General features: G+C 39.1%; 1 protein-coding gene across 3 annotated transcripts in view; it reads left to right on the top strand.

Annotated features, from left to right (window-relative positions):
• The window catches only part of trim8b (tripartite motif containing 8b), a 90,630-nt gene that overhangs the window by 61,660 nt on the left and 14,402 nt on the right, over positions 1 to 14,568 (top strand). For all 3 annotated transcript variants that reach the window (XM_060842250.1, XM_060842248.1, XM_060842247.1), the window contains 2 exons: positions 7,587 to 7,682; positions 12,128 to 12,361. In XM_060842250.1, the coding sequence (XP_060698233.1) occupies positions 7,587 to 7,682; positions 12,128 to 12,361 (330 nt within the window). The remainder of the gene's footprint in view (positions 1 to 7,586; positions 7,683 to 12,127; positions 12,362 to 14,568) is intronic.

Raw genomic sequence — 14,568 nt, 5'->3', positions numbered from 1 at the left:
ATAGTCACAGGTGAGGTGCCGGAAGACTGGAGGCTGGCAAACGTGTGCCACTGTTTATGAAGGGCGGTAAAGACAAGCCAGGGAACTATAGACCAGAGGTGATCCTGACCTCAGTGGTGGGCAAGTTGTTGGAGGGAATCCTGAGGGACAGGATGTACATGTATTTGGAAAGGCAAGGACTGATTTGGGATAGTCGACATGACTTTATGCATGGGAAATCATGTCTCACAAACCTGATTGAGTTTTTTGAAGAAGTAACAAAGACGATTGATGAGGGCAGAGCAGTAGATGTGATCTATATGGACTTCAGTAAGGCGTTCGACAAGGTTCCCCATGGGAGACTGATTGATTAGCAAGGTTAGATCTCTCAGAATACAGGGGGAACTAGCCATTTGGATACAGAACTGGCTCAAAGGTAGAAGACAGAGGGTGGTGGTGGAGGGTTGTTTTTCAGACTGGAGGCCTGTGACTGTTGGAGTGCCACTAGGATCGGTGCTGGTCCTCTACTTGTTGTCATTTACATAAATGATTTGGATGTGAGCATAAGAGGTACAGTTAGCAAGTTTGCAGATGACACCAAAATTGGAGGTGTAGTGGACAGCAATGAGGGTTACCTCCGATTACAACAGGATCTTGACCAGATGGGCCAATGGGCTGTGAAATGGCAGATGGAGTTTAATTCAGATAAATGCGAGGTGCTGCATTTTGGGAAAGCAAATCTTAGCAGGACTTATACACTTAATGGTAAGGTCCTAGGGAGTGTTGCTGAACAAAGAGACCTTGGAATGCAGGTTCATAGCTCCTTGAAAGTGGAGTCGCAGGTAGATAGGATAATGAAGAAGGTGTTTGGTATTCTTTCCTTTATTGGTCAGAGTATTGAGTACAGGAGTTGGGAGGTCATGTTGCAGCTGTACAGGACATTGGTTAGGCCACTGTTGGAATACAGCATGCAATTCTGGTCTCCTTCCTATCGAAAAGATGTTGTGAAACTTAAAAGCGTTCAGAAAAGATTTACAAGGATGTTGCCAGGGTTGGAGGATCTGATCTGCAGGCCAGGGCTGCTTTCCCTGGAGCTGAGGGGTGACTTTATAGAGGTTTACAAAATCATGGGCATGGATGAGATAAATAGACAAAGTCTTTTCCCTGGGCCGGGGAGTCCAGAACTAGAAGGCATAGGTTGAGGGTGAGAGGGAAAAGATATAAAAGAGACCTAAGGGGTAACTTTTTCACACAGAGGGTGGTACGTGTATGGAATGAGCTGCCAGAGGATGTGGTGGAGGCTGGTACAATTGCAACATTTAAGAGGCATTTGGATGGGTATATGAATAGGAAGGGTTTGGAGGGATATGGGCCGGGTGCTGGCAGGTGGGACTAGATTGGGTTGGGATATCTGGTCGGCATGGACGGGTTGGACCGAAGGGTCTGTTTCCATGCTGCACATCTCTATGACTCTAAACACTGGCACGTTTTTCATCAATACACCAAGATCATTGCCTACATTTCAATTCTAGTTTCCTGTGCGCTTTTTCTTTTTTATTGCTTTTATCAATGCAACTGTTGTTACTATTGCTCCTGAAATCCAAATTCTCTCATGTTCTTTTCTGTTTATCACTACTTCTGTTCTCCCCCAGCCTCGTCTCATTTGGTGTGGAGTTGGAACCTCCTGTTAAAAACTGTAAACGTTTATAACTCATTGCTTTCTTCTGTTCCTTGCTCTGATAATCTTCAGATTTTAAAATTTCCTTCATGATAAAAAGACTTTTTGTTTCTCAATTAATTATGCTTTACTTTATGCTTTGTGATGTTTCGAACCATTAAGAACGTTGTTGTAGGTTTTCTGCAGAACATTATTTGCTACATTCCTGGATGTGTCTGTATAATTGAGTAGTGGAGGTGATGAGTTAACCCATGGTATAATTATAATGATCATCTAAATCTCAATATTGGGATCTTTTCTAGTATGTGATAACTTAAAAAGTCTGCAATATAGATAATGTACTGATCCTGACCTAATGAGCCGTTAATTGTGCCCAATACATGATGAATCATCCTTCTGTGTACACTATTATGAAATTTCATTGTCTGTGCTGGCTTTGTGTATCACTGTTTTTATCTGTTGGATATGGATTTGAAATCAGCATGACTACCATTCAACGTTTCTATAGATTAAGGCGAAGAGAGTCTAGTGTATGTGTATTCACAGCATAAAACTGCGTGTATTGGCCTTAGTGTTACAAATGTAACTAGAGGATTGCACTGATAATTGAATCAAACACTTCACTGTTTGCACCATTCACATTAATATGTAGATTCAAATACCAAAATGATCAATTTTTTTTATTAGAACTACTATCCAGAATTAAACATGCATTCACCAGGATCTTTAATTAATTCAAAATAAAATGTTTATTGGAACACAAATTTTATTCCTAAAAGCAAATTCAAACAGCTGGTTTGAAGATATAATTTAAGATATTTCCTGATTTAAGATATAATCAGGAAATAAAACTGTATCCATTTAATCCCAAACAGACACACTTGCACAACAGACAAGGATGGCGAAATGATTCTTTTCTTTTAAAAACGAGAATACAAGCCTAATGACAGAGAATCCGGAAACAAAAGTTAGTATGTGGTGACTCCTCATCCACTGGGTTTCCTGTTGACAAAATCAAATTGCTGACAACTGTTGAGTGATAGAAGATGTTCAGTCCAGATTGCAATCATCTGGATCAGAGTATTTGGAAATTGGTCACAGCCCAACTTTCCAGATTTTGAAAGAAAGATTTTTTAAAAAAGACATAAGTGGCATTTTTTTTCTTACACAGAGTAGTTTGTGTGTGGAATGAATTTTCAGAAGAAGTGGTGGAGGTGGGTATAGTTATAATGTTTAAAAGATACTTAGATAAATACATGAATAAGAAATGCTTGGAGGAATTTGGGCCAAGTTTAAGCAGGTGAAGCTAGTTTAGTTTGGAATTATGGTCAGCATAGACTAGTTGTACCAAAGGATCTGTTTCTGTGCTGTATGATTTTGCAAGATAGTTAGAAATACTGACGTTTGCAAACTTTATCAGCTTCTGAGAAGCTCCTAGGAAATTAATTTCAGGAGAGAGACTTTCAGAATTTGGGATATCTTCGTTGCTGGCTCTTGGGTTTGCAAGAACAGAAAACAAAGGCAAGAAATGGCTGTTAACCAACAATTAACATGCTCTTCTTTTCCCAAAAATCAGGTCTTCCAGTAGTTTGCAGCCATAAATCTCTTATTCGTTTGAAAGTCCTTGACTGTCCTGTTGTAGCATGCATTAAGCTGTTGACTTCATTCCTTGCTTTAAAAAAGTCAGGGTTCTGGTAAAGTTAACATTTAGGTTCAGTTGGCTGTTAAGAAGGCAAATGCAATGTTAGCATTCATTTTCAATAGATCTAGAATACAAGAGCAGGGGTGTATTGCTGAGGTTATGTAAATGCTCTGATCAGACCACACTTGGAATATTGTAAGCTGTCTTGGATCACATATCTAGGGAAGGATTTACCGGCCTTGGAGGGATTCCAAAGGAGGTTTACCAAAATGATCCCAGGGGTTGAGGATTCTGGGTCTGTACTCTGGAGTTTAGAAGAATGGGGTGGTGGGGAATCTCATTGAACCTTCCGCAGGACTGAGAGGCCTGGATAGAGTGAATGTGGAGAAGATACTTCCACTAGTAGGAGAGACTATGACCTGAGGACACTGTCTTAGTGAAGAGGTAGGTCCTTGTAACTGGGATGAGGCATTTCTTCACCTAGAGTGTGGTGAACCTGTGGAATTCATTACCAACGAGGACTGTGGAGGCCAAGTCATTGAGTGTGTTTAAGACAGAGGTAGGATTTTGATTAGTAAGGGGATCAAAGGTTATGGGGAGAAGGCAGGAGAATGAAGTTGAAACATATTAGTCATGATTGAATGGCAGAGCAGACTTGATGAGCCGAATTTGCTGTTTTATCTTGTGCCCTTATCTCTATCATTTGGAATCTTTTACATTTGTTTATATTCTTTGGTCTAACCGAAAGCACCCTTCCCTCCTTGTATTGCTTTATTTGGTGGGTTCAAATGTACCCACGCTTATAGTTCAAAGTGTGTCTGCTTCATCTACATTCTTTACACATGCAAGATACTTTGTGAATAAGTCGAGGTAGTTGTTTTTTAATGTGAAATTCAATTTTTAGTTCTGCCTTTTCAAGTGCCTAGCAAAACCAGGACTTAAAAATGTGCATACAGGCAAAAAAGAAAATCTGGACCAAATTACAATTGCAAATATAAATTGACGTGTGCTATCTGTTGATCAATTGCCTTGTAATTACACTTCTGTATTAGAAAGAAAGGACCTTTTGGTGTCTCAACTTAAAGCCCCAGCACACATTATGTGAAGTCATTGCATGGTGTTTATAAAAGGAGTGCACTCATCCAACCACGTTACTTAGAAAGTGTGCAACATGGGCCAGAGTCGATATTGTTTATTTCGGCCTTGGTTTCTGGGGATCTGTAAAGAGTTCTGTGGCCAGGTCTATTATTGACGTGCCCTTCATGGTCATTTGATAAGTTACAGTGCAAAGTAAACCATTATCAACAGATCGCAGCTTAAGTAGTAATATGGAGACTGACCATTCCTTGGTGTGATTGGGTTTGCTGCTCACTTCCAGCAATGCTGCAAAAATTAAATTTGGATATATTGGCATTCAATATTGATGCTAATCACAAAATCTAGAAAACATTGACCTAATTTATTCTATGCCATTCATAAACGTAATCAGAAAATATATTTCTCATAATGGCACATATTTTTAGAGGTAGAGCATGTTGCAAGGTTCTGATAAATGCTGCACCTCACTAAAGTCAATACAACAGAGTTTGTTTTCAGCATTTGCAGAAGTATTATGCTCTAGTTTATTTTATATTGGGACTTTCCCAGAAAATGTTTTTCTGCCTAAGTACATGCTCCAAATTAAAGCTTGAGTTGTTTGTACAAAGGGCTTGTCACACGTCCACAGGCCTTCTCTCCTACTAAAGGTTTTCCAGTGCCATTACTTCTCCTGTGCTGGGTTCCCTCACCCATGACTCTGACTCCATTCTTTGGTGTACTGCATTCCAGACACATTTTGTTGACCTGCCTTTTTGTTCAGGAAAGCCAGCCTGAATTTGGAACTCTGAGAAGAGGTTGTTCTTTGGTACATCCAAAAATAGTAAAGAATTCTTACCAAATTAAAGGGTCATCAGTTTTCAGAGAGATGTATTCTGTTTAATTTGCTTAGACTCGAGAAGAATTTGCCCATGCCCTAAATCTTATATTTTTCCCCAAAGCCTCTTAACTTTTTTCCTGTAATCTGTTTATCGCATTCAGTTACTTGTGATCAAACAACTAGAAATTGAAGATTCCATTGATGTTCAGTTTACTTGTAGTATCCTCTGCTTACCTCTGGATTTTGTTTACAGCATTACGCTAAGGGTGGGATTTGTCCTCACCATCAACCTCACTCCGTTGTAAAGGGAAACCTTTATTGTAGTGATCATTGAAAATCTGCTATAAGTCTGGCTCTACGGTTCTTCAGTTTGCTTTAAATAGTTTTTGTGTTTTCTGTATTGAATAGTGATTTGTATTTCATATCTGTGAAGGTTCAAATAAGGTCCGGATAAAATCTACGCCTAGGGAGATTTGCTGGCTAACATGGATGTAAACATGTAGGCCCAGAGAGGCATGGTTCCACTCCAAATAAGAGCTACGTATTTGAAAATATCCATTATTGGTGAATTTAGTCACTATTAAGGCATCTGGATGGTCAAGAAATAATTCTGGTCATGTGCAGAGACCTGTGGTGAATTTTGAGGTACTGCTGTTTGTAGATTCATAATTTAAAAATAATGTTCTGTTATGGAAGTACAGCTGGTGCATTTGCCTGCCTTGGGAAGTTGAAAGGCTGTTTCCTGTGAAGAAATATATCTTACTTCTTCCATCAGATTGTGTCTCTCTGTGTTCATTGTCCTGGTCTTTTTGGCTGTTTTCTGATTTTTTTTTACAAATTCACAAGCATATGAACAAACTTTAGAGGAAAAAGAAAACTTGGACTGAGGACTGCAAAGTAATTTGAGGAAAGTGAGAGAGAAATAGAGAAAATAAATTAAACCAAGATTGAATTGTTTGTCCATTGTATGTTTTTTTTAAATTCCCCAATGCTGTGTACCATTCATGACCAAGTTTAGATATTGTAGTTGCCAGCTTCAGCCACTCTTGAACTTGATATGTTGTGCCACCAATTTGTGTTTTTTTGTTTTCTCATACCAGAGATCAGGCGCTCTGCTGGTGAGGATTTGGGAACTTCAATCTGAAACTAATATTGAGAAATCCAGTGAAAGGTCAAAGCCTGCACATGTTAGATTCTCTCTTTGGAGAAGTTGCCTAACTATTGTCACTGGTCATTCAATGACATGATCGTTACTGAATCCCTCACTAAAAATATCCTGAGGGTTACCATTAATCAGAAACTCAACTGGATTCACCATATAAATACAATAGCTACAAGATCTGTTCAGAGGCTAGGAATGCTGCCGTGAGTAACTTACCTCCTGACTACTCAAAGCCTGAACACTATCTACAAGGCACAGTAGGAGGAATATGTTGGAATACTCCCCACTTTATTGGATGAGTCTAAATCTAACAATTAAGAAACTTGATACCATTCGGGACATATGGTGTATGTATCATATACAAAAAACACTAAAAAAAATTCAGTAAGGCTCCATAGACAGCACTTTCCAAATGGGCAACTGCTAATATCTCAAATAACAACGGCAGCAGATAAGTGGGAACACACCATCTGCAAGTTCCCTCCAAGCCACTCACCATCCTGACTTGGAAATATATCATTGTTCCTTCAATATCACAGTCAAATTCTTGGCCACTCCCTTCCTTACACTATTGTGGGCTTACTTATACCATATGGATTGCAGTTCAAGGAGGGCAACCTGTCACCATCTTCTCAAGGGCAAGTAGGCATAGGCAGCAAATGCTGGCCCAATCAGTGATGCCCATATCCAATAAATACATTTTAAAAATGACAAGCCAATTTTAGTCAGATTAGGGGTATGGAAATCAAATAGTGACTTGGAAATATCAGATTGCTGATGTCAGGTCGAAAAGGCGATAAATATTTCTCTAGTTATGATGTACACTTAACATTTGCAAAATTACTCCTACTGGTCCATTCAAACCTGTAGGTCATTTTCATAATGGATAATATGCAATTGGCTCCCAATGTGAAAACTAGCAGTGATCCTTGTCCACTTGCTAGGCTATTGAAGCTAGTGGAGAAAATTGATCTTCCTCATAGCCAGAATTAGTAAATGCACAAGTTTCTTAGAGGTTGCAGCTATAGTATGAGATTGCTACAACTCATGATGTAGTGCTGTTGTGGTTCTAGTGCAATATGGAGTGGCTAGTAAAATTCTTGATGTGGCGTGAAACAAATTTGCTGTTAGAAGCAATTTATTTTTCTGTATGATGTGTTTTCTTTGAATTTAGTGAGCATTTTTAACAGTAATTCTTTTTCTTTTAAAGCAAATCTTGATGAAACAACAAGAGAGACTATCAGAAAGAGAACAGGATATTGAAGAACAAATCTACAAACTGAAAACTGATAAAAGTGTAATTGAGGTGAGTAGAATCAATGTTTCAACCTGAGTCGTGTGACTCAGTCCCTTTTGTGGTCGCATCAATATTAAATGGAGACAGTTTAATGTAGTTTATTGAAACCTTGACATTTACTCTTGGACTTAATTTGGAGGAATGTTGTCATCAAGCTGATGAATGGTGTTATTAAGGAAGCAGGTCGTTGTTTGCCATATCAGTTAGGTATAATGTTGGAATTCTCATGTTTTAAATTCACCCCTACACCTCCAGATTCTATTGCCTGTCAAATTCTGTACACACTTTGTATCCTAGTGTAACCAGTGGTTACACAAGTATCTGTTAGGTCCTCAATTAGTCACATGATTATTAACAGCTTGGATAATAGAATGGTAAGTTGTAATCCATTGTATGGGCACTGTGGATGATAGCATAAAATTACAAAGGGATTTTGAGAGACTCAGTGAATAGGCAAAAGTGTGGCAGTTGGAGTACAAGTAAGTATGACATTATCCATTTTGGACCGAGAAAGAATAGATCAGGTTACTTTCTAGATAGTTAAATACAATGGATGCCCAAAGGAACTGGGTGGGAGTTCAGGGGCATTGATCTTTAAAATATCTCAAATGGATTCAGAAGATGAGAAATATAAGGTTGCAGAAATTATGCTGCAGTTTTACAAAACCTTGGTTAGACCCCACTTGGAATACCGTGAACAGATCTGTGAACCACACCATAGGACGATATATTGGCCTTTGAGATAGGTTAGCTAGGATGTTACCTGGACTTCAGGAATTAAGTTATGTGGAGAGATTACAAAAATTATGCATATTTTCTTTAGCGTTGAGATGGTTAAGGAGTAATCTGCCAAAAGTTTTCAAGATATTAACAGGAAAAGACAGGAGGTAAATTAGTTTCACTGGATGGGGATTCTACCACTAGGGGGCGTATGCAAGAAACCATACAAAAATTCAGCGAGGCTCCTTAGTGCTTCCAAATACACAACCACTAACATCTCGAAGAATAAAGGCAGCAAATACATGGGAGCACCACCACCTGCAAGTTCCCTTCAAGCTGCTCACATCCTGACTTGGAAATATGTCGCTATTCCTTCAGTGTCATTGAAATTTGGTCCAGACCATTCAGGAAAGATGTTAGGAGCATTTCTGCATACAAAGGGTGGTAGAGGTTTGGAACTCTTCCACAAACAGCAATGGATGCATGATCAGTTGTTAATTTTAAATCTGAGATAGATACATGTTTATTAAGGGATATGGACCAAAGGCAGGTGCATGCAGTTAGGCCACAGATCAGCCATGATCTCACTGAATGACAGAACAGGTTTGAGGGGCTGAATAGCCTACTACTGTTCCTGTGTTCCTAATTTACTGATTTTTGGGAGGGAGTGTCAAACTGGGTACTACCTTTCCCTCAACTACTATTTAAATCAGATTATTGATTCATGCTCAATTTCAATATTTAATATTATCTACTCTGACATTTGTGCAGTTCTGAAGGAGTGCTTTAATCTTGGATATATCCATTTGGATAAGACATAAAACCAAGTTGTGAACATAAAAGGTTGCAATAGTCCAAAAATTTCTGAGGATACTATGGTACTTAAAACAAACTTACCCTAACTCAACATCACTAAAACTGATTGACCAGTGTTGCTTTGGTACATTGCTTGAAATAAGTGAATAAGAGGAAACAGGTGGATAGTGGACATCAAGAGAAAAGTAGGCAGAAAGTTTGATATGGGGATGGGTGGGAAATGAGGGAAGGCGCAACTACGTGTGGGCTGCATGATGAGATGATGAGGGAGGAATATAGGATACCAGAGAGGGCGTGTGCTTTCTCATAGTAACTCAGCTTTTAGTAGGTACTTAAGTTCTGTACGTTCCACTATTTATGACTGTTGATGTTCAGTCATGTCCTCCTGCTGGAAGTATGTCTGTTATCTAATGTGGGAAAGATGTTAGTAATGTTACAATTGATAGATATTCAGTCTATTTACCTCCTTCAGCAAAGAATTGCAAACTGAAGTGCATATCTGTAATTGTTAGCTATGACCACCTTGTAGCAAATCATACACGTACAAATTATTAGTGTTCTGTTGGTACCCTAATGCATTATTGTAAAACTAAATTTTCAATTTGTTATCTGGAGAGTGTGGATGGGAGAGAGGGGGTAGAAATTGTATATTTATGAATGAGCAAGGTCATATAGTCAATTTGACCATCTTCCAGGTTGTGAAGTCTTTAGCCTATATAGCCTTCCCTTACAATTCATTCTCTGACTGAGAATTAGCCCTGAAGTTGTTAGTTGTCCTGCCTCCAGTGCTTGAAATACTTAGAATCTCTCTCTTGCGCAGTCTGAATATAATGTGAAAAGGTGTAGGTTTGCTCGCCAAGCTGTAGGCTTGGGGATATCCAGACGTTTCATTACCTGGCTAGGTAACATCATCAGTGGCAACCTCCAAGTGAAGCGAAGCAAAGCTGTTGTCTCCTGCTTTCTATTTAAATATTTGTCCTGGATGGGGTTCCTGAAGTTTGTGGTGATGTCATTTCCTGTTTGTTTTCTGAGGGGTTGAAAGATGGTATCTAGATCTATATGTTTGTTTATGGCGTTGTGGTTGGTGTGCCAGGCCTCTAGGAATTCTCTGGCATGTCTTTGCTTAGCCCGCAGATTCCGCAAGAACAAACCACGACAAGCAGACTAGACACAACCAGAAACCCTGACCACCTTACAATACATCAAACAAGTTTCAGAAATGACAGCCAGACTATTAAGACCCCTCGGAATCCTAGTAGCACACAAACCCAACAACACTCTCAAACAAAAACTAACAAACTTAAAAGACCCAGTACAACCCATGCACAAAACCAACGTCATCTACAAAATTCCATACAAGGACTGCCACAAACATTACGTAGGACAAACAGGAAGAAAGTTAGCCACCAGGATACACAAACACCAGCTAGCCACAAAAAGACACGACCCTCTCTCCCACGTAGCCCTACACATGGAGGGAAAAACCCACCATTTCGACTGGGACAGGCTAAGCAAAGACATGCCAGAGAATTCCTAGAGGCCTGGCACTCCAACCACAACGCCATAAACAAACACACAGATCTAGATACCATCTATCAACCCCTCAGAAAACGAACAGGAAATGACATCACCACAAACCCCAGGAACCCCATCCAGGACAAACATATAAATAGAAAGCAGGAGACAACAGCTTTGTTTCGCTTCACTTGGAGGTCGCCACTGATGATGTTACCTAGCCAGGTAATGAACCGTCTGGATATCAAACCTACAGCTCAGCGAGCAAACCTACACCCTAAACCTCAACCTGAGGTACAAACTTTCACAAACCTTGCACAATGTGATAAGTTTTCAGCATTGCTTCTGATTTATAATACAATATTTAACTATACAGTTTTAGTATAACTTTTTTTATATATTGTATTTAACAGAATCTTCAAAGACTCTTGGTTGTGTTTGGAATTATCCCTAGTTTCCTTTCTTAAAAAAAGCTATTACACTGCCTTTGGGAGTGTATGGGGCATCTTTTATTTCCTGTGCATTCTTGATGCCCTCAGAAATGGTGTCTGTCAGATTTCTGACAGTTTAAAAGAATGTTCCAATGTTTCTTTAATTGTTTATATCCTTTTGTTTACACCCAAGGGAAGTTTTCCCATTGTAAATATTATGAATTGACTTGACTAAAGTTCAGTGGCCTTCAAGTATTGATAAATGCACTTACATTAGGACTTCAAAACCTGACATTAGGAAGGGAAAACATCTGATATATTGGCTGCTGTTTGAACATTTTATAAGTGCTTCGTATAAAATAATTCATAACAATGCGATGTCCAAGGTGGCTGCAGTCATGGTTACACATCAAGCCAAGGCAAAAACATACAGCTGGGGCCAAATGTAAGTTTTGGTCAATGAGAAATGTGTAGTGCACACATTGCTGAGATCAAGAATATTGAAAAAAATTGTTGTTTGCTCTTTCTGATGAAAGAAGGAAACTATTGACATGTTGTGGGTTTTCAATTTTTTTTCAATTCTGTCTGCATTTAGTGAATTGGGGAATCCAGTAGATAGACAGATGGCTAAGGTGTGGTATTTCCATATTTAAAAAAAAGGTTCTGCACTGTCCTCCTACTGGCAATGACATGAGAGTGTGCACAATTTCTAGGATAGCGATATCCATAGATAAGACTAAATGGCATTGGTTTCAGACAGTGAGGCCTGCTGAGAGAGAAGTTGGGCTAGATTTACTTAAGGCTTTTATGATTTTTCTTTCTAATCATTTTCCTAGAATAGTCTCTAAATTCTCTCCTCCACTTCTCCTGCTTTCATCCCCTTTCCCCTCCACTCTCCCTGTTTCCAATAGCTAGTTGCTGTTCTCCAGCTGGTGTGCATTGGATAATTTTCTGCCACTGCCTTCTTTTTAGGAAAAAGTCCAGCAATTAAAAGAAGAAGTACGCCTGCAGTATGAGAAAATGCGTCAGATCTTGGAAGAGGATCTGGGGAAGACTTTGGAACTCATTGATAAAACACGAACAAAATTCTGTGACGAAAATGCATCGCAAGTACATCAGCTAAATGAGCGACTAGAGGAGGCTAAAAAATTACTCAACTCTGTCCAAAAAATGTGGGACAGAACAGAGGATATTTCCTTTATGAAGGTAAGTTTTAAATGTTTATATTCAGTGATGTTGTCAATTAAAGTCTCGTTCAGTTATTAAAATGCAGTTAGAGAGTGGTAGATTATTGGACTAGGGCATACAGGCATAATTTAATATCCATGTTGAAATCCTGCAGTCAGTCTTTTATTTTAATCCACTTTGATTTAAATAACTTTATAATTAAATAACAAAAATGTTTTGGCAAGTTTTGAAGCAAGAAACTTTTCCCTGCAACATAGGCGAAAGAGTTGTGGGACAAGCCAAACTGAGGAGCTGTAATAGCACTTCCTGTGGGGTGTGTTCGTTATTCTGTGACTCATTTACATTGATGTTTTCCAATATAAATATGGACATAGAAGTTCATAATGGTAAGAGCTAGTGGGATGGTTTTAAATATTACATTGCACATCTTTCCACTTGACAATGTTTGAAGGTGTTTATCTAGGCCAGACCATATCAATCTGTGGCTGAAACAAACATTGAGAAGTATGCCACAGTGGATGTGTATATGTCTTCCCCTCCCTTTGCTTTATTTCTGCCAGGCCACTTGGCCGATATCAATGAGGTGACTATATGAACACATCCCTTGGTGTCTTTGGGTATACCAAATTTATAAGATGATTGCAGTGTAATGCTACTTTTTCAAAGCTGCCACCTTTTGAATATAATTGGTGTCTTTATTGAAACTATTTTAGCGAACACACTTTCTGCTTTAAAAGGAGAATTGCGGGTTACTGAAAGATATAATAGCAAAGAGATGGGTGCACCCTATAATATATTGTATAAGCTGTTTGACTGAGAGCTCTGGAGAGCGGATGTATGAAATGAAAAGGAAGATTTAAACAAGTATGTTTACTCATAAATTCATTCTATGCTAATAGGTTCCTTTTTTCAAAATGCTGTTCAGTCAAACAAAACATTGATTTGTAACTTTGTATCCTTAACTGAGAGTACCTAAAATGAGCATTGGTCATCCAGAAAGAAAGTCTGGAAAATTAATGGTAAATGAAGAAACAGTCAATGTGTGTGCACTGTAAAGACCGATAACTAGCAAAGATAATGGTACATCAAGAGGTAAAAAGGAAGAAGTAGGAAAAAGTTACTGAAAGTATTATGAAATCTAAACGCTCATAAATCCCCTGGTCCTGATAGACTTAATTCTAGGGTCTTGAAAGAAGTGGTTGTTAAAACAGCAGATGCATTAGTTTTAATTTTCTAAAATGATTTAGCTTCTGGAAAGGTCCCATCAGATTGGAAAATAGTGAACATTCAATTTGAGAAAGGAGGAATTAGACAGCTGAACATCTGTCATAAGGAAAATCTATTAGAATCTATTAACATGGATGCTATAGCAGGGCAGTTGGAAAATCTTAACGCAGTTGGGGCAAAGTCAGTGTGGTTTTGCGATGGGGAAAGTGTTTACCTAAATTATTACAGTTCTTTGAGGAGGGGATGTTTCTATCAGAAGGGTGTTGTGAAACTTGGAGAGGTTCAGAAAAAATTTACAAGGATGTTGCCAGGGTTGAAGGAGTTGAGCTATAGGGAGAGGTTGAATAGATTGGGGCTGTTTTCCCTGGAGCATCAAAGGAGGCTGAGGGATGATCTTTATAAGAGATTTATAAAATCATGAGGCGTGGTTAAGATAAATAGACAAGGTCTTTTCCCTGGGGTCGGGGAGTCCAGAACTAGAGGGTCTAGGTTCAGGGTGAGAAGGGAAAGATATAAAAGAGACCTAATGGGCAACTTTTTCATGCAGAGGGTGGTGCATGAATGAAATGAGCTGCCAGAAGAAGTGGTGGAGGCTGGTTCAATTTTAACATTTAAAAGGCATCTGGATAGGTACATGAATAGGAAGGGTTTGGAGGGATATGGGCTGGGTGCTGGCAGTTGGGACTAGATTGGGTTGGGATATCTGGTCGGCATGGATGAGTTGGACCAAAGGGTCTGCTTCCATGCTGTACATCTCTATGACTCTAAAACCTTTCAGCCAGAAGTGCACAGTAGGTGTTTTGTCTCTGCCTGTTTCAGAATTCCCAGCATCACTGATGCCTGTCTTCTGCCAATTTAATTTTTTCCACATATCAAGCAACTCCTGAAAGCACTGGATATTCCAAAGGCAATAGTCCACTGGATACTCCTGACCAGACTTGAACTTCAAAACTTGCTGCACTCGTCACCAAGCTATTTCCAGGCAGCTTCATCTCTCC

The sequence above is a fragment of the Hemiscyllium ocellatum genome, chromosome 22 (genome assembly GCF_020745735.1).
Source record: "Hemiscyllium ocellatum isolate sHemOce1 chromosome 22, sHemOce1.pat.X.cur, whole genome shotgun sequence".
Classification (NCBI taxonomy): Eukaryota; Metazoa; Chordata; class Chondrichthyes; order Orectolobiformes; family Hemiscylliidae; genus Hemiscyllium; species Hemiscyllium ocellatum.
This window is presented reverse-complemented; position numbering and strand designations above follow the sequence as displayed.